General features: G+C 39.1%; 1 protein-coding gene across 8 annotated transcripts in view; it reads left to right on the forward strand.

The window, feature by feature from the left end:
• Positions 1–20807, forward strand: part of CLCN3 (chloride voltage-gated channel 3) — a 71708-nt gene extending 50901 nt beyond the window's left edge. For 4 of the 8 annotated variants that reach the window (XM_082316047.1, XM_082316051.1, XM_082316048.1 and 1 more), the window contains 7 exons: positions 2286–2366; positions 3642–4187; positions 8253–8439; positions 10378–10776; positions 12496–12712; positions 15063–15138; positions 16833–20807. In XM_082316047.1, the coding sequence (XP_082172173.1) occupies positions 2286–2366; positions 3642–4187; positions 8253–8439; positions 10378–10776; positions 12496–12712; positions 15063–15138; positions 16833–16991 (1665 nt within the window). In that variant the 3' untranslated portion in view covers positions 16992–20807. Of the gene's footprint in view, positions 1–2285; positions 2367–3641; positions 4188–8252; positions 8440–10377; positions 12713–15062; positions 15139–16832 lie in introns of those variants that run through there. The other 4 variants (XM_082316050.1, XM_082316052.1, XR_014228634.1 and 1 more) reach the window with 3 other exon arrangements.
• The last annotated feature ends 265 nt before the right edge of the window (positions 20808–21072 follow it).

A 21072-nucleotide genomic window follows, 5' to 3' on the forward strand; every position in this document is an offset into this window, starting at 1 on the left:
CTCTCGGACGGTGTTTAGGCTTGGATTATGAATGTTATTTATTGTATTAAGAACAATGTATTATCCCTAGCATTCTCCAAGGTAAATTGCTTCCATGTCAGAGTAAGTTTGTGTTTCTCACACATCAGAGACCATTTGATTTTACTTAAATTCTTTCTGTTCTTCGCTCTGCATTTTGGTAATTGATGAGTGTCTTCAGTTGTGACGACAGCAGAGGACTTTTGAACCCATGAACAAAGTATTCCTGGAAAAGGGTTGGTGACAACAGTGTTTCTGCTCTATTTCAGTTTTTCGTTGTTAGTGAGACTGTGGTAGGTTAGCCTAGGTGCCCACCAAGCCGCTCTCTTACCCCTCCTTCTTAGCAAGATAGCAGGAGAAGACAAGATGAAGAGCTCATAGGTCAAGATAAGGACAGGGAGATCACTCACCAGTTACCATCACAGGCAAAACAGACTAGACTTGAGGAAGATTGCTTTATTGCCAATTAATAACAGAGTAGGATAGTGAGAAATAAAAACAAAACTAAAAACGCCTTGCCCCAGCTCTCCCTTCTTCCCAGACTCAACTTCACTCCTGACCCTTCTATCCCAAAGTGGCACAAGGGGATGGGGGACAGGGGCTGCGGTCAGTTTGTAATGCTTTGTCTCTGCCGCTCCTTCCTCCTCATGCTCTTCCCCTGCTCCAGCATGGGGTCTTACCCATGGGAGACATTCCTTCGTGAGCTCCTTCAGCATGGGTCCTTTCCACGGGGTGCAGTCCTTCAGGAACGGACTGCTCCAGCCTGGATCCCCCACAGCCCGCAGTTCCTGCCAGAAAACCCGTTCCTGCGTGGGCTCCCCTCCACAGGCCGTGGCTCCTGCCAGGAGCCTGCTCTGGCGTGGGCTCCCCACCGGCTGCAGCTTCCTTCAGGGCACATCCACCTGCTCTGGCATGGGGTCCTCCATGGGCTGCAGGTGGGTATCTGCTCCACCGTTAACCTCCATGGGCTGCAGGAGGACAGCCTGCCTCACCACAGTCTTCACCACGGGCTGCAGGGGAATCTCTGCTCTGGCGGCTGGAGCTCCTCCTCCCCCTCCTTCACTGGCCTTGGTGTCTGCAGGGCCGTTTCTCACATTTTTCTCCTCTCTCTCACAGCTGCTGTGCAGTGTTTTTTACCCTTTCTTCAGTATCTTATCACAGAGGCACCACCAGCATCACTGACGGGCTCAGCTTTGGGCAGTGGCCGGTCCATTTTGGAGCCAGCTGGAACTGGCTCTATCAGATGTGGGCGTAGCTTCTGATGTCTTCTCAAAAAAGCTAGCCCTGCAGCCCCCCCGCTACCAAAACCTTGGCACGTAAACCCAGCAGAGAGAGCCATGCTAATGAAAGAAAGTATAGTAATAGAGAGTAGCAAGATTTAACATATTTATTAATTCAATAAAGTTTTTGTATTGTAAAATAAAAAAGGCTGTCGTCCTCGCTTTGCCTCAGTTCTCAGGCTCAACTTCTACTTCTAGAAGGAGACAGCAGAACATGGGAAATTTGGGTTCACTTCCTGTTTCAAAGCTGTTCATTCTTAAATGATTTAACTTACCTGTGGTTTAGCTGCTTATCCCAGAATAATATAATAATTCTTTGAGTTTCTCTGTATATTCTTCCACAGGTGTGTAAGGGCTAGTACCTGGGGGTCAGTGTTCTCACAAGGAATTTGTCCAATATTGTTATAATTAGCACGCACTTTATAACCATCCTTATATATTGAACATAGTTCATCCATGATGCTGTAGGACCAGCTGGTGCTTCAGTTCCTCTTAATCTCTCCCTTAATCTCAGTTCGCCTCAGATCTTTTTGCAGGTTTTTGCTTGAAGACTATTGAGCGCACATCTCCAGGACTGATATAAAAGCTATGTGGTCTGTCATCGATTTTTGTCCCTTGAATAATATTTGTGATTGGTGGACTTCTCTGCCACACACATCTAGCACAGAGAAAGCTTACTACAATTTATTGAAAATGAGATATCAGCAGTTTCATACTGAAGCATAGACTCCTTTGGGTGCTTCGCTGGGGAGGCTTTGAGCAGTGTCCTTGGCGTTGTCATGGCTAGTACCTGGTCGGCGGCTGCTGTGGCCACTGGCCACATCTTATGAGTGTTCTGATACCTTTACTTGACGCTTTTCTGTGAACAAGTCTGTGTGTCCTTGATAGAAACACAGAAGAAACTGATAACTGTAATGAGATTCTGTTCTTCATGTTTAAAGTATATCACAGACTGCAACAAAAACCCTCACCATTGTTCTTTTCCAGGTGTTGTCAGCTGCCTCAGCAGCAGGAGTATCTGTAGCCTTTGGTGCCCCAATTGGTGGAGTCCTTTTCAGTCTGGAGGAGGTATGTCAAGAGATGGCACTGAAGGATAGATGTTAAAAAAAAAAAAAAAAAAAAAAAAAAAAATCTCTTTTAGCATAAATAATCTCATACTCCTTTAAGTGGCGGAGTCTTTCCTAAGAAGAGAATTATTTTTGGACCCATGCTTCAAAGTCAAGAGTCCTGTTACCAGCAAACTCCTAAAGATATTTTTTCTTTTCTTTGGATGAATGTCAGCTTTGCTTTATTCTCAGTTATATTTTTCTGGAGAAGGGCTGAGTCAGTTAATAATTACAGTTTACATACAGATAGAGATACAGCAGTTTTTCACTCTAGGAGTATATTGTAAAAAAAAAAAAAATCGGGCTCTTTTTCATTTTGAAAGAGGCTTTAGAAACCTATTTGACGGTTTTATGAAACAAGTTTTTAAACATTACTTTTCATAAAGTTTCAGACACTAAACACAATTGACTATGTTAATAATTAAAAGGGCAAATATGCTATAAAACTGACCTTCGAGGCAACCAAACTCTCTTCTCCAAGAAATGTTTCATATTAAATTAGTTTTCGTTAGTTGGTTTCAAAATACGTAAAAATGTTATTTAGATCATTAGCATTTTTAGAAAACCTAAAAATTTAAAAATCTCCGAATTGAAAAAAGGAAGGAAAATATTCTTTCATGTATAATTTTGCTATATCATTAGGGGATTTTGAGGAATTCCTTTGTTGCCAAAAAAAATGCCAAAAAAGCTCAGAAGAAAACTCTTGAAATTCAGATCAGGCTATGTGGGGCTTAAGTATGAAATTGCATGCTCTGTTTTGAGGAATTTTTTGTGTTTTAATAATACTTCATGAAAATAACACATCTGCCAGAAACCTTTCAGTGTGGGTTGAATGGAGATGAAGCAGTATTAGCAGGACGTTTGAGAGAGCAGCTAGTACAGAGTTTGGTTCTTATGAATACTGAAAGATATTCAAGAGATACTCATAAACAGAGAAGCTTTTGAACATAAATTACTATGCGTTATTTCCTAACAGTTTTAAAACAGCAGTGGCTTCAATACTGCTTTAGTATTGTCTTTAAAACTGATGTAAGTATGAATCATTGTAGAGCTTTATAAAAACGTAGTATGTTCTGGAGCGGCAGTGCTCCAAGTGATAAGGATAATAGTGATAATTTAAGAGTACTTTTCTTTAGCATATACCATGTGAGCGGCAGTACTGTAACACAGGCATAAAACAGTCTTTCCAGTATTTTTAATTGAATCACTAACAATTCTCATGTATTACCTTTTGCAGGTCAGTTACTATTTCCCACTGAAAACTTTATGGAGGTCATTTTTTGCTGCTTTAGTAGCTGCATTTGTTTTAAGGTCCATCAATCCTTTTGGTAATAGCCGCCTGGTTCTTTTTTATGTGGAATATCACACTCCTTGGTACCTTTTTGAACTGCTTCCTTTTATTCTTCTGGGAGTATTTGGTGGGCTCTGGGGAGCGTTTTTCATCCGAGCAAACATCGCATGGTGTCGTCGACGCAAATCTACGAAATTTGGGAAGTATCCTGTCCTGGAGGTTATTATTGTTGCAGCAATAACAGCTGTCATTGCATTTCCTAATCCGTATACAAGGCTAAACACCAGTGAGCTTATCAAAGAGCTCTTCACAGACTGTGGGCCATTGGAATCCTCCTCCCTCTGTGACTACAGAAATGATATGAACGCGAGCAAAATAGTAGATGATATTCCTGACCGTCCAGCAGGCACTGGAGTCTATTCAGCTATATGGCAGTTGTGTTTAGCACTCATATTTAAAATAATCATGACAGTTTTCACCTTTGGTATCAAGGTAGGTGTGAATGCAGTGGCTGTATCATCTGCTGTGATTATTTAATTATTGCCTTTCTCATGTTCCATCTCTCAAAGCTAGCAGCTTTGTTTACAGAGTTTTTTTCATGTGTAGTTCTTTTAAAAAAAGGTCTTTTTACTGTTGATTAGTAAGCAATTCTTGTAGAAAACAATATTAATTAAATTCAAACTAGCCCTTTGTTCAGCTGAATAGAAATGCATGCTAAATTTAATAGGGAACAGTAACCGTGTGGGTGGATGGCTGTTTGTATGGGCCTGATTCAGCAATAAGGATGATTCTAAAATTTCCAAGAGCTGAGTTCAGCTGAGTTCAAACATAACCACTCAGGTTCCCTAGTCCTGTCACATGGAAGAAGAAAAGATTGTACCTCTTGAACAACTTGTAGGTTTGCTTTTTTTTTAATCCCCTCTCTGCGTTTATCACATAAATGTGATTACTGCAGACTGTCAAAGGGAGCCGATGATTATTTCTTTCCTGACATTTCCAGTATTGCATGTCATGTCTAGAAAGTGGGCTTTGTTCGTGTGACTGTAATGGGAATTTCTTCTCCAATAGAAAGCAGCATAATTTTTGTCTTTCCTGGTCATTTCGTAAATCTGTTTTGGAGTTCTCTTCAGCTTCTCTCCAACCTGTGGCTGTTTTCTGAATGACATACAACTATCATGCCTTCATCAGTTTCTGTCTTGTCAGGCTCCCTTCGTAGTTTTTTGCAACTACATCATTATCAAACACATCTTAACGCAAACGTATTGTAGAATGTTGCCTAAGCAGGATTTGTGTTTAAACTGGCTTTAACTTTTCAGTCTATGTTGCCGTTCCACGTAACTGCATGCATAAGAAAACACTTTTTTTACTGTGAGGGGGGTTGAACGCTGGAATAGGTTGTCCAGAGAACTTGTGGAGCCTCCATCCTTGGAGTTACTCAAAATCTGACTGGATGCAATCCTGGGCAACCTGCTGTAGTTGCCCTTCCTTGAGCAGCGGTGTTGCGCTAGACAATCTGGAGTGGTCACGTCCAACCTCAACCATTCTGTCATTCTGTAATTGGTAGAACAACATCGTGTTGTGTTTCTCGCATGTTGATATTTTAGAAGATGTTGCAGTCCGTTATTTGAAGTTATTTTCCATATATTGGTTGATGGGTAAGAGAAATCCATTGTGTGTATTTTAAATACTAGTCTTCCACAGGTCAAAACTTCAGACATTATTCTATAACATGACCACTCCAATCTGTTGTATTCACTTACTGTATTTCACTTATATCTAGGGCTCTGCCCTTCTAAGCGTTATAACATTTCTTACTATTCCTGCATTTGTGTGCATCTGGCTCTTTCTCATGGAATTGTCACCACAGGATCACACTTTCTGTATTAGAATTCACTAGATGACAGAAGGGTAGAGTTTACACTTCATTTGGTTTTGGTTCCTTTTCTCATAAATTCAGCACTTGCAATTTGGTGGAAATATTTTTGTGAAGTTGTAAGAATATATTTATCACTCTGCCAATAGGCAAGGAGTCATGCTGTTGTCATTGATGGGACGGTGCTACATACATTTCTCTGAAGCTTTAAAGTACAGGGGTGGTTAGAGTGTCTGGAGATCTGGAGAAGAGGATGTCACTTTAATGTTATATTTATTTGCATTTTAAGTTTTATTTGTATGAAAGGAGGAGAAAATTCAAAATTAAAAAAAAAAGACAACTGTGTCATTTAAATCATTATTAAGGATCCTCTGGGCTGTCCAGGTCTGTGCCCGGAGCTGTAGCCATGTGCAAACACACAGGTCTCCCCCACAGCAACTGTTTTCCTGTGAAGTAAGCAAAGCAACTTCGCTGCTGCCTGTGGGGCATGTTGATTCCTGCTGCTCTTAATGCCATGAGCAAGGATCACCAGGAAGCTGATCTGGCAGTGGTTTGTTTGGGTTCTTTGGGTTTTTGCTTTTGTTTTTTCATTTCAGGCTTTTGTACGCATACTGTACTGCTTATTATCAGTAGACTCCTTACTGTGTCTAAACGCTGATGGTCAACAGTTGGGGTGAGATTACAGCTTTGCCTCAGAACCTGACTGGTATGCAACTGCACTACCGAAGAAGTGGAAAGTTGCACCCATATCCTGATTCCTTGCTTGTTTCAAAGATGATACGTGTGCCACAGAATAAATCTTTTCCTCTGTAGCATAACTTGAGTTAGGCTGGCATGCACTGGAGAAGAAAGCTGAGACAAGGTAGAACCTAACTTTTTTTTCCTTGCCTCCTCCTCAGTGAAGGTTCCTCTCCACTTTGTGACTTGTGATTCAGAGGCTTATGCAAACAAATGCAGCTGTAAAATCATAATTACGGTTAGACTTGTAACCATTATCCACATGTGATGAAAGGAGGAGAAGGAGCTAGATGCATAAAAAAGTTATGTTAACAAAGGACCAGAAACAATTTGGATGTAATTTCTATGTGGAGACTGAATTTCTGTGGCATACTGCCGTAGCAGACTAGAATCTGAGGCGGTTTCAAAGATTTATTCCATTACTTTTATATCTGAAATGTTATTTTTTCCGGGTGCTATTGAACTGTTCAGCAAGAAAGAGTTTCACTCAAGAAAAAATTTGGATTTTAACAGTTAGAAAGGGCTTTAGATGCATGATTAATTGTGGGAAGTAACAGTAGTGATATAAATGCACAATTTGGATGTTACACTAAAATAATAGCATTGAATAGTTACCTCGATCAATACTGAAATACTGGGTAATTCAGGATGGGAATGAAGGGCTATTAAACTTTTTCGCCAAAACCTGTGCTGCTGGCTTTCAAACACAAAGTTTGCCATCTTTGTTTGTCCTTGGTTTGTCTGTTAGAAATGATCTTTGCAATAATAAATATTGGCGATGATGATGGTGATGCAAATAGATTCTGAAATGCAGTTCTGTACCGGCTATTGGATTCCATGGCAAAATCTATAGTTCGGAATTGCACAATACTGAAATTTCACAGCTGTAGTGTGGGAAAAAAACTTGTGTCCTGTTATACCAGGAGTGCAGTTTCTTAATGAAGTTATTTTGACAAGATGGGTTTAGGTGCATTTAGACAAAAAGTAAAAATTCTACTACTTATTTGTAGTCAGATCTGTACCTCAGTCACAGTAGAAAATATTTTGATACTAACAACTGCTGTGAGGAGAAGCAGTGGGCATTTCTAGTTTAATGAGACATTTAGACACCAGTATGTTTTTTGGAAAGATTAGCTGCCTAAGGAGGAGAAAAGATAGACTACAGCGGCTTCTCAGATGAACCCTCCCTCCTTATGAAGCTGCTGATAAAAGCAAGACTTGCAATAATATTTTACTAAGCCATGTTAGTATGACAAGGCTGTGTGACCTCTTCAGGTTTTAGTAAATAACAGAAAAACAGTTTAAATAACTAAAATTACAGTCAGAACTTTTTTTTTTTACAGTAATGTGTTATCTTCTTTTTGCAATGAGGGTTGTCCTGCCTTTTTCTTTCTTTGTGTATTTAGCATTCTATATACACAACTTTGGGGAACTGCAATATAGTAAGCAAAGTTTCTTCTAAAAATCACCTATTTAGGTGGCCATCTAATTTATAGCAGTGTTAGGAAGCGGTTTGGGAAGACAGTCCTGTGTGCAAAGCTTGTTTAGTAAGTGAACGTTGACTCAGAGGAACATGAAGTAATAAGGGAGATGGGAAATAGCAAGGGAGACTTTGCAGTACTAGTGGCGCAGCTCAGACTGGACACAGAATTGTGCTGTTGGCCCTGAGAGTGTAGTTTGTGGTCCTGTATTGGTGATAGATTTGCTCTTAAATGCAGTAAAACAAACATATGTGCTGATAAAATGGATTCAGCTAACCAGGTTGATCAGAGGTATCAATAGCATTGTGTTAAGTTTTACTAACGTTGCAATGTGAATCTACATGTTTTTAACATGGCAATTTGAGCATTTGCATCTCTTCTGGAAAAAAAAAAAAATTATTTGTAAAACTATGCATCAGGTATGTTCCCATCAGTGTGACAACAGCTCTTCTGCTTTTATTGCAGGTTCCATCTGGGTTGTTCATACCTAGTATGGCAATTGGAGCAATAGCAGGAAGGATTGTAGGAATTGCAGTGGAGCAGCTGGCTTACTACCATCATGACTGGTTCATTTTCAAGGAGTGGTGTGAAGTTGGAGCTGACTGTATTACACCAGGCCTTTATGCCATGGTTGGTGCTGCTGCGTGCTTAGGTAACCAAAATATAACAAAGTAAATAAGTATCTGATTTCTTGTATGTTGCCAAAATAATGATTAAAAATGGAGATACACACGTGCAGGTTTGGAACACCTTTTTATATGGACTTCTCTCTTTTCAGAATAATACATTCACATCTCTATACGAGACCATCAGATCCTTGTGCTCTGAGGAAGAATAACGTGAAATTTAAATTGATGAGAAACAGAAGAATTTAAATAGTAGTGTTTGCTTTCTCTTTTTGGTATCAAGAGGTGTCATTACTACATCAGTCAGAAAAATCAGTTTCTTGAAATGTATGAAGTAGAGGATTTGCAGAGTCAAGTGCTGTTGAAATTATTACAAGGAGGTGACATGATCCATGAATTGCAAAAAATGCTCTTGAAATTCATAATCCAAACAAAACTTTCAGAAGTGTCTGATGATGTGAGGAGTCCAGCTTGAGATATTGTCATGGTTTAACCCCAGCCAGCAACTAAGCGCCACGCAGCCGCTCGTTCACTCCCCACCAGTGGGATCGGGGAGAGAATCAGAAGGGTAAAAGGGAGAAAACTCGTGGGTTGAGATAAGAACAGTTTAATAACTAAAGTAAAATAAAAATAGAACAGTAGTAATAATAATAACAACAATAATAATAATAACAAGTAATAATAGTACAATAGTAATACAAAGCAAACGATACACTCTACAATTGCTCACCACCCTCCGACCGATGGCCAGCCCATCCCCCAAGCAGCGATCGTTGCCCCCTCCCCCGCCTAACTCCCCCAGTATATATATACTGAGCATGACGTCACATGGTATGGCATAGCGCTTGGGCCAGTCTGGGTCAGCTGTCCTGGCTGTGCCCCCTCCCAGCTTCTTGTGCACCCGGCAGAGCAGGGGCAGTTGAAAAGTCCTTTACCACTGTGAGCGCCACTTAGCAACTACTTAGCAAGAACAAAACGTCAGTGTATCCTCGACATTGTTCTCATCCTAAACCCAAAACACAGCCCCATACCAGCTACCAAGACGAAAATTAACTTTATCCCAGCTGAAACCAGGACAGATATTTTTAAGAAGTCTGATTTAAAAACTGTTGAAAATCAGCTTCATGGAAGGAGACTTAAGTTGGGCACCTAAACTAGGAGAGGTTTTCTGAAGGCCTTGCCTTGTCCTAGCTTACAACTTCATTGCCTTAAAAATTAAACTTAAAAGCTATTTGTACGGATTCTGCAAAGAAGCAGACTTTTTCCTTAAGGAAAAGTACATTTGAGCAACCAAATAAACTAGTGGTACAAATGTAGTTTTTGAAGAGGTGGTTTTCTCTTCTAATAGACCAACTTGAATCACTTCGGAATGCATTGAAAGAAAGATCATATCCTTTTATTGAATGAAGATATGGCATCGGAAACCTTGGCAGAAAAAACATCTTGAATACTAACAAAAGAGAAATATAATCCCTGTCTTCTCCCATTGTCCAAGAAAGAGCATCAGCTCAGAATTCTCTTTAGCTTTTATGATTCAGCAACAGCATTAAATTCCTAATCCTTTGGACAACATAGCTGTTGAATTGCTACCTGTGGCTTCCCTGCCTTAGTTCCATTCTTTTTCCAAATTCATATCTTACTGGATTTCCTTGCATTTCTCAGTATTTTTAACCTAGGTCTGGTATGGAGAAATACGTAGTTTTATTCTTAGTTTACATGAAAGAACTGCACATATTTTTCAAATCCGTTTATTCTCTGACTTTCTAGGCATTTTCCCTAAAGCACACTTTTACTTCTAAAAGTTTTGTGTTCATTTTTCCTGTCTGCTCCTGTTTGTATAATACAGAATGATGTTCGTCAGATATCCTTTAATGGCAAAGTTATGTTTGTAGTTCTCAACAGGAAGGCAGGAAATTCTAAATGCATTGTTATCTGAATGTTACTGGCTCCCATTTTTCTTGCAGGTGGTGTGACAAGGATGACTGTGTCCCTAGTAGTTATTGTCTTTGAGCTAACAGGAGGGCTGGAATATATTGTGCCCCTAATGGCTGCAGTCATGACCAGTAAGTGGGTAGGAGATGCCTTTGGTAGGGAAGGCATCTATGAGGCACACATCCGACTGAATGGATATCCTTTCTTGGATGCAAAGGAAGAATTTACTCACACTACACTGGCTGCTGATGTCATGAGACCTCGAAGAAGCGATCCACCTTTAGCAGTTCTGACGCAGGATAACATGACAGTCGAAGACATAGAAAACTTGATCAATGAAACCAGCTATAATGGTTTTCCTGTTATTATGTCAAAAGAATCGCAGAGGCTAGTGGGCTTCGCTCTAAGAAGAGATTTAACTATTGCAATAGGTAATTATCTTCTGGTGTTACATGATTGTATATGCCAATTTAAATGATTTTATAGCTTAAACCAGAGTTTACTCTGTGTTTCTAGGCTAATTTCAGGTTCAGATACCTTGCACAGTCTGTCTGTTACTTTATTGAAGTATGTGATTATCTTCAATAGCAGGCTCTGAAATGGAGAAAACATTAATCTCTTTGTCGTAAAAACAAGAGTTGTCATACAGAAGTAGGCCAAAACGTCGTCTAGTCTGGTATTTTTGTTTGTTTTGAGGCTTTTGCTAGTATCTCTTTCCCTCAAGTGACGCTACGTTAACATTCTTCTTCAAAATTGAGTAATTCTCATTTTAGAACAGCAGGATTCTGCGAGAATTACTGTCCAAGTAATTTTTAAATTTAAATGTGGATCGTACTTCTCTCCGACAGTATGTTATTTACTGTTGCTATAACAACTAAGATTGTATTATGGAGAGGTAAGTGAAATATTAATTATTTTAGGTTTCTGTTTTTCAATTTGAGTAATGGGAACTTTGGCCCTGGGCACATGAGCACGCAAGCCCTGTTTGGGCACTCTTTCTCTGGGTGAGTATTAGGACTTGTGTGATACTTGTGACAATGCTTTGCGCACTGGCAAGAAAAATTCTGTGTATTTTGAGGATACTATCATAACCAAAGGAAAAAAATCATTATTATGTAAGAAAACATTACAAAACTGTAACATTTGGTGCATGAAATCAGTGATGGAAGTTGCATCTTAAACTATGGTTTTTTTTTAATTCATAAGATTGTACATTGCCAAGTATCTCTTTAACAAAGACACTTGAGAAAGAGACACGAAAGTCTCCTGCAACTTTTTAAAAAATGTTTTGTGAACACAACACTACTTACTTCAGTAAAACTTTTGCCTGTGGTCTTAATACTGTGTATACTATGATATTACACTAGATAGGATGTATAGGAATGTCCAAAACTTGGAAATTATTATAGACATCATACTGTTTGAAGTTTGCGTTTACTTAAGAGTAAATGGCGGAATAGCAGAACGTTCTTCTAATGATACACTTTCACAGGTAAGACTCATTTCAGCTGCTGAGATTGCACAGTGCAAGTTGCTTAGTCTTGGATTTTGGCTGCCTTAAGAGAGTCCTTGTGTGAAATAGCTCAGGGTACAGGGCGGGATGCTGATGTCACCAAGGTGAAGAAGACGTGAAAAGGAAGAGGATCCAGTTCACACAAAGCTAAATAAATTCGTTATAAACAAGAAGACAACGTTTTCAGAGTGATCAGAAATGAGTTCTTTGGTTTCACACCAGCAATAATTGCAGCCATTGGAATCATGACAGGGGAGCTGTCAATTGAGATTGGCTTTCCCCTCGACAGTTTTTTCAGCAGCCATCTATGTGCTTCCTGTATGCTAGTTTTTAAGTCTTTCCACCTCTTTATAGTAAATAAAAGTTATTTATTGGAGATAGAAGGATAGTAGCCGAAGCATGGCTAAAGCTGTGCGGTAGACGGCTTTTGTGATTTCTGCACAAACACTTCTTAGGGATAAAGTAGTGGCTATGGAAACGCATCGAAATAGCATATATCAGAATATCAGTATCTAGAGAATAACATCAGAGCCTGGCAGCGTTGATTGATCTGTCTGTTTGCACTAAATTATCTTACTCCAAGAATGTAAATTCTTCCTCCTCTGCTCTTTCCCCCCCTCCCCTCTTTTTCTTAAAGAAAGTGCTAGAAAGAAGCAGGAAGGGATTGTTGGCAGTTCCAGGGTGTGTTTTGCCCAGCATACCCCATCACTTCCAGCAGAAAGCCCTCGACCTTTGAAGCTTAGAAGCATACTTGATATGAGCCCTTTCACCGTGACAGACCACACACCAATGGAAATCGTGGTGGATATTTTCCGGAAGCTGGGTCTGAGGCAGTGCCTTGTAACACACAATGGGTGAGTAAAGTGGCGGCAGTGCTGTTCGTTTTGTTAGATACAGTACTTTTCACTTCCAGGATCAGAGTATTTGAACCAGGATATATTCCAGGGTCGTGGTATTTGAACCCGTAAGTTTGGTACTGCAGCTGAGGACCCTGACTGTTTGTTAAGAAGGTGCTGTGCTGTGGCACCTCTCTTAAATTCTTACTCCTCCCTTCTGTTCCAAGTAAGCGGGCAGGTGATTTCAGTCATTTTAAGGTGTTCTGTTAAAAATTAGCTCTCATTCAGCAAGTTGTGTGTGTGCAACTTGCATGTGGAGGAGACACGACTTGTCTTGCAGAAATTTAGTCTTGTGTGGGGCAGAGTCTAAGGCCTGTATTTCCTCATTCCTCATATGTGTTCTGGCAGTGGGCACTGTGTCAGCTGTGGAACATCTACAGATATCTGGGTTCACAAAAAGTAAGGGAGAAAATGATCCAGTCAATGTCTCCTCTGCTGGAGTTCAGTGATGGCAATTACCACCAAGCTCTTGTTTTTGGAATACTAACAACTAAATAACTGCTGCTAGTTCTGGAACTTCAATCTGCAACCTTTGTTTCTATACTTCAAAATATTTCAAGAAAGTAATTCTAAGATTTCGAATGTTTGTAAATGAGACTATAGGGAGTTGTCATGTGATTACCCACTAAATAAATCCGCCCTAGGCATGGAAACAAATGTTCATTATAATTGCCTCTTATTTGAACTACTCCTTTTTTTACATCATCTTTTTCTGTGTAGCTGTTCCTTTAACATTCTGCTTTCCTGTATCTCTTGCGTTAAACACTTGACACACAACGTTGCAGCTCCTGCCACAGCATCTTGCTTTCTCTTTAGCGTGTCTTTTAAGGCACCTGGGGAGTGAAACATTGCCTGCTAATCCGCGTTACTTAGGATCAGTGTCCATGGGACAAAACCCAAGAAACCTGAAATATGGCTGGGACTTGGTTTTGCTGTGGGCAAAAGGACTGCTGCTATAAGTGGCAAATATTTAAATATCAATTGGTATCCAAGTTTATTTTTTCAGATATATTTTAAAACCGATTTATTTTAAATATTCTCCTGCTTTTTTTTTTTCTTCAATGCATCCCTGTATTGAACGGCGAGTAGATGTTTTCAGAAGCATAAATGACTTACAAACCCTCTCTCTGATGAGGAAAGGACATCATGATCTGACACTTAGAAGTCAGCGCAGGCATGCGATTATTCTTGGATTGGGGAGGGAAATTTGAATTGATAAAAATTCAATGAAGAATATTTACTATGATTTTTTTTTTTCTTAGTTTCTGTTGTGGTTGAGTGCTCAAACATTGACATTGATTTTAAAATTGACTTTAAAGAAATATTAATTGTGCAAAGCTACGTCAAACTCTGCTATAAATTTTTAACTATTTTATGATAAAGTAGCAGCAAGTATGGATGGCTTTAATAATTTGCTGGTTTCAGACATTGGTATTTGTTGTCCTCCTTCAATTTACAAACTTGTGCTATTCTGTGAGCACACTCACAACAAGATCAGATAGTAAATACTTGTACTAGTGGTATTTAGCCATGGCATGTAGCCACGTGGACATCAAGGACTAAGGTATATTTTGGCAAATTTCCTGCAAATTGAACATACACACATAAAGACACACATCAACTTATTGGTTCCAATCCAGATTGGAGTAAGAACTGTGCAGAAATTGGTGCTGATGACAAACAGAGAGAGATCTAAAGACAGCCTCATCTTCCTGATTTGTACCAGAATGTCTGTTTCAGGGAGTGCTCTTGATTTATAGTGTCATGAATGAGAACTTTGTCTGAATTTGTCTGTTTCTAGGGACACCAGATAACCCTGCTCTGTAGTGCAGCTTCAAACCTCAGTTGCTATGACTTTACACAGTTATTACTTTGTTCATCTGCCGTGGCTTGTTAAAATGTGAATAATGATCTGTATGTGTGAGGAGAAATAACTATGAAACAAAGAAAATAAAGCAGATTCTAGTTTCAGTGCCTCTAAAACCTGAAGAGACGTGAATCTGGGGAGAAGGGATGAAGCGTGTGCTTCCCTGGCGTGTACTTGATATGAGAAACATACTGCTCTGGGGTGGTGGAAGATCCAATTGTGTTCAGCATTTTGGGAGAAAAAGAAAAAAGGCGATGTCTGGGAAAGGGTACTGACTTTGAAATCATTTTTCATTTAATTATCTCATTAGCTTTCCTGCAACCTTTTTTTTTTTTTTTTTTTTTTTTTTAGTTTTGCTCTACTCTAATCCTTTTTCGTTATGATTAGAACTTTTTTATTTGATTTCACACACAGTTATTAGCATAACATGATCTGTTTCAGGATTGTCTTGGGGATCATCACAAAGAAGAACATATTAGAGCATCTCGAGCAACTAAAGCAGCACGTCGAACCCTTGGTGATTAGATATATCAGATCTCATAATTAGACACATTAGAAGTCAGGAAGCATGAAACTTGTGAACTGTTCAGGGCTTTTATGACATCGGCTGAACAATGAAATCATCTTATGCTAAAAATTTGTATTAAACCATAGAACAATATGTGCAAAATCCTTTTGTAGAAATTAAGCTGTTAACGTGGACATACCGTTAGTCACAACATTAAAGGAAAGTAAACGACAGACTTTCTGATGTTTTTGTTCTTGAGATCACACAGACCCATCTAGTTGATCTGCTGATTTCCCCAGGTGGGAAAGCCCGCAGCTAGGAATACTTTTTCCCCTCCTAATGCAAATTAAGATTTTTCATATATGCCCATTTCTTTTTCTGATCTTGACAGCTTTAAATAGCTGTTAAATAGCAAAGTAAGTATCACATCTCTTGAGAAGCAAAGCCAAGCGTGTTTTTAACGTGTCGCAGCATTAGATCTTCCCTGTAATCCCCCTTTATCAACATCATTTTTTAAACGTACTCTTATTTTTAGTGAAGTCCTGTGATTTTATGTAAAGTCCCGTGATTCTGCTGCTGTTACCTACAGCAATTAATGTACTCCTTTATAAAATGTTCAGTGATATCCGAAGCCACTGAGTGGCATGCTACTGTGTTGACTGTTGACTTCAGAATGTAGATGCTGTTTTAACTGTGATGTTGTGAACTAACCTTAGACGGAAGGTGGACCTTGTCTTAATTTGGACATGGGTTGCTAGTTACCTCTCTACTAAACCTACCCACCAAGTTTAGCTGCTTATGTGCAAAACATGCTAATTATGTTCTCATTTTATGCTCATATTTCACAAGTATTTCATGCGTCCTTTAATAAGACAAAACGAAATGTACTAACCAGAATAACAAGGGCAGCAGCTCCTTCATTCTGCTCTTTGCTTCTCCTGTGATATTATCCTTTTGGACAGTCTCACCCTTTTTGACGTTTCACAGTTATAATTTTAAAAGCCATGAAGACCCTGTCGTAAGAGCACAGTATCTAAATTGGAAAATGAAATTTTTCTTTTAGTAGTCACAATTTATTTTCTAAAGCTGTGAACTTCAAAAACTAGTTAACTGTTATTTATTTTACAAAAGTTTCATGGCCAATCCAGTGTGCTCCTGTGAATACATTCAGCCTGAGCCAGTGCGTCAGACTGGAAGGATCCTTACGATTTAAAAACGGAGGCGAGGGGAGTTTGATTTGCTGTTAGGATTTTGGGCCATCAAGCGGTACGTCACTTCTGATGGCTAGGCTGGAACATGCCTCCCTTACGAAATGGGATCAATATCACTTCTTTTTCATACCTCTTTTTTCTTTGTCCCTCTCTGTTACTTTTTTGTTGGCATACGCTAATCAAAATTTCATTTTTGTAGAAACAAAAAGTTAAATAAAAATTGTCATGGGTTCTACTTGTATTACTTGTATTTCATTAAAATGCACTACAGCTGTCAGAGACCATCTGATATGGTGTCTCAGCATTGCTGTCTTTTAACAAACCGGTGGTTCCTCAATATTTTGATTAATAAAATGTTTTTGTTTAAATAAGAAAATCGGGCTGTTTACTTTTGCTCTATTCCTGTCAACAAAAAGGACTTGGCTACAGATTTGTTCTGCTTTATTATTTTCCCGCTTGGATTAATACCGATCTTCCGTTTATCCTTTTCAGGCGCCTCCTTGGCATTATAACAAAAAAAGATATCCTCCGTCATATGGCCCAGACGGCAAACCAAGACCCCGCCTCAATAATGTTCAACTGAAACCCATAGCTGAGGAGAGAGAGGAAGCGGAAGAGGAGGTTCATTTGTTGAATAGCACAACACTTTAGTCTGGGGGATACTTCTAAAATCAGAGACGAGAGCTGGGTTTTTGCGTAACAGTGCTGCTGGAAATCGGGAGTTGGTCTGGGGGAGTACGTGGCGAGGAGGAAGGCTGATGGGAGCGTGGGAAGGCAGAGCTGCTGCCCTGCACTGGATGCGTCCCGAGACGTCAGGTCTGCCATGATAGTGCAGTGGGTGAGCCGAGCGAGGTGGCGCAGTTCTCCAGCCCCAGCCTGGTACTTCAGCATTGAAGAGACGTGCGACTAGTCCCTCTTCCTGGAGGGATCGTTCTGAATTGAGCCATCTTACGGAGACTGAAAGGTCTTGCCCTTTTTACCATTGAAAACTGTTGCGTTAACTCATGAAGCGTATAGTTATTACACCTCACCTTTCTACATTCCATAAGAGCTTTATTTCTCTCTCTCCTGAGCCGTAACCAAGCCTCTTTAAAATTGGTGTGCCCCTGTGAAGCAGTTGTTTCTCATATTGAGATGTACTGTGAGTTACTGAGGTTTGATCACAAGAAGGGAGGTTTTTCTTGTGCCATGAAACGTGCGAGTTTGTACATCGTGAAATGCTTGGGGCAGTACAGATCCACTGCGACAAAAACAGATCGAACAGGTAATACCTCGCAAGAACCGTGCGAGACTTCTTTCAACCCACGTGCTGTCGCGATATGAGAAAAACTAAAACCGGATGAAACGAGCGTTTCAAAGAAAAAGACTGTTTTTGCTGCAGAAAATATCAATAATGTGACCTGGTCTTATGCAATTTTTGTATTATTGAAAACACTATGATATATACCAATGTCGTGCAGTATAAGGAAAAATACTGCTATTCTACTAGTTAAGAGCTGGAACAATTCTGTATACGTGTATCTGGTAAAAATTGCATGCCTCAACACTGGAGATCTTTCCCCCCCCCCCTGTAAAATTCGAGAACGGTCATTTTTATTTTTTCTTCTCCACAAAAGACGTTCCACTGCTGACATGGTAGGAAGAAATGTAACTCATAACTTGCACTAAATGTATATTATTTTTCTTGAAGTTTTACCATTCTTTATTTATATTTGTATGGATTAAAAAAATCTATTAAATATGAATCAGTTAATATCTCACATAACTAATTACCTTTTTAATGTGATTTTATAGAATAATTCATATAATCCTCTGCAAGTAATGGAGGATTAGCAAATGTTTACAACTAGATGAAGGGTTTAAACAAAATGGTTTCTTTATGATCCAACATGCATTTTCAAATGTAACTTTCACTGCCGTTACCTTGAGATTTCCCTTTTCCTCTACTAGCAGATAACTGGAACAGTAATAGAAAAATTTTGTTTAAAAAAACTGCAGGGTTTTGAAAATAATAGGAAGAAAGCAACTGTAATTATTAGATTGCTTTTGAATTTTTTTTTTTTTTTTTTAAGTATATAGAGGTGTAAATTATATGTAGCCACAGAAGATGAGCAGCAGGGTAGAATGGAATCCGGTACTTGAAACTTTGGCAGGACTTTAAAATTCAGCAGCAACACAGACGCTAGCAGGTGAGCTGACAGATCCCGAACTTCCTTACGTTTTTCTTTCCAGTCACGAGATTAATTCGTATTTGTTTTATCAAACCACCACCACAAACACGTGCAGAGGAAAAAAGGCGATATGCTATAAGCCTAAAGTTGGGAGGAAAAAAATTAAAGAAATCATGCTTTCTAATATGGGGTTCGATAAAATCTCCTTCTTTTAAGAATTATGCCAACAAGACTGCAAAAATATAAATGGTAAAAGTCTAAAATAATCATCCTAGGTCTCTCTGAGGCATTCATCACAGTTACCTCAAACGTCTTTATTCGCAAAGTACTCAGTATGATTTTATCTTAAGTACAATAACCTACTGAAACAAAAGTCTGGTACTTTTGCAAAGCTCCAAAATAATTCCTGTGCTTAAGTGCTCTGCTGAATTTTTACTGATTTTTCTGAGTATAAAACTGCCACTTCCACCTCAACATCTCATCTCTGGCAGCAACTGGAACCAGTAGAAAGCAGAAGGTGCCAGTGGGCTCATGGCGAGCAGCCCCTGTATTAAGAAGGGGTCTGGAACTGAAACAGGGACTCCGGCTGTGTTCAAAGGGGAGCGTTGCAGCAACCGGCCGTATTCTCCCACCCGCAGCCAGTGCTAGCGGGTCGGCATTTGTTCTGTTCCCTTGTCTAACTCCAAAGAAACCTTACAGAAGAAACTTCACCAAGAGCGGGATTTGGCCCACTGGTGGAAGGCAGCTCTGGCAGCTGTCTGCGATGCTCGTTTCCCTTGTCTCATTTTCTTCTACAGTGGGAAGAACACAAACGCATTACACATATAAAAATTGCTTTAAATCAGTTTGAAACCTCTGCCATTTCTGATGTTCTCATAAAACACTGCTGCGGTTACTGTATTAACTTGCACCTAATTCTACAGACCGTACTGTCTGAATTAAAATACAGTTCACACCCCTGCTGCGTTTTATAATTTCGGTATGGATCCCAAGTGCTGCATATAAATTGTGCATCTCTGTTTGCTCTTCTTACCTGCTAAGCTTTCCCTGTTGACATTTAAAATGTCTTCTGCTAAACACACGTTAAGAGGTTCTGATAATGAAGTATGTGTGCCTGTGCTGTGCAACAACAGTTTTCTAACATAAAATTTCCAGCGCCTTACTCAAGTTGGCAATTTGAAAAAAAATGTGGTGGATGGAGGGGGGAAGTGTCAGCGTTTTGGTTTTTTTTTTTTCTTTTTTTTTTTAAAAACCATTCAGTTACTGGTTCATGAAGAATGCATTCTTTGTTAATCTGTGATGTTGCCTAGAACTGTATTTAATATTGATCTTAATGTTTTTATTTATACTAGTGTGGTAGAGCTGCATATCATTACAGTAAAAATTCTGATTACTGTGATGATTTAATCAAACATTAAAAACTTCTGTATGACCATTTGTTGTTCTGTCATGTCTTCTCATTTTTTTTCACAAACAGTATTTGTGTCGATTTTTGTATTTATTTTCCCTGAGAGAAAATGGACAGCTAGGAATTTTACATACAAAACTAGTAAGCAGATAACAAAAGGAGGAATTTTAGGAGGAGACGGAATCTGTGTATTGCCTAGCATTTGGCTACAAGGCAGCAGCCAAATCAACCCCATCAAACAAACGGATCAGTATTACATATTTTTGTTCCAAAGTAGAAATTTTAAGAATTGTTTTAATTATAGAATAGTTGGCTTCCTGATTTAAAAGTAGATGATGCCTTTACTGTCTAAAAGCCAGGATTATGTAGTTTCTACACAGTACATTTTTAGTACCTCTGGTATGAAAAAAAATTGTTAGGCAGCTGTTGATGATGTGTATTAATGATGTACAGCACTTCAGTCTTTTTTCAGTTGATGGCACAGTTTTCCTTCTTTATTAGAGGTTAATAGATAAGACTGGAACATCCATACTACGGTCCCCATTTTTGCAGATTAATTAGGTTCATATTTAAACAAGGAGAAAGGTGAATACTTCTTTGGTACCTGTACGATTTACAGGACATTAAATATGAAGGTATCTTCTATTTAGAATGTAAAAAGTAAGGGGGAATGAGACTGAATTTTCAAGAAAGTACCTCTTTTTGATGTATAAAATATAAAATTCTGATCCCGTGAAGGAGTCCCTGTATGCTTGTGTTTATGTTTGATTAAAGGGAACATTTATATGCTGATTGAAAGGGGTGGGGTTGTCAAATTTACAAAAGTAGATGCAACATACAGTTCTGTGAACCAAAAGTACCTTGACTTAAAAACTCAAGATGCACTTTTGAAGGACTCTGACTTACACTGTGAATTATTTATTAGTTTATGCTGGAAGGGACCTTCGGAAGTATAATTGTCTGCTAAAATGCAGGTACAACTTTGAGATTTGAGCACGTTGCTAGTGGTCTATAATCTTCCTTAGCAGGACTGTCATCATTAGTAATGATGTGAACTGCTACAATAGAAGTCAAGTCGCTGTACGATGGCAGGCCTGTCGAGTAAGAGCAAATGTTATTTTCCATTGGTTTCTGGACTGCTAACTTCAAGCAG

This window comes from Platalea leucorodia, assembly GCF_965183815.1.
Source record: "Platalea leucorodia genome assembly, chromosome: 6".
NCBI classification, from domain to species: domain Eukaryota; kingdom Metazoa; phylum Chordata; class Aves; order Pelecaniformes; family Threskiornithidae; genus Platalea; species Platalea leucorodia.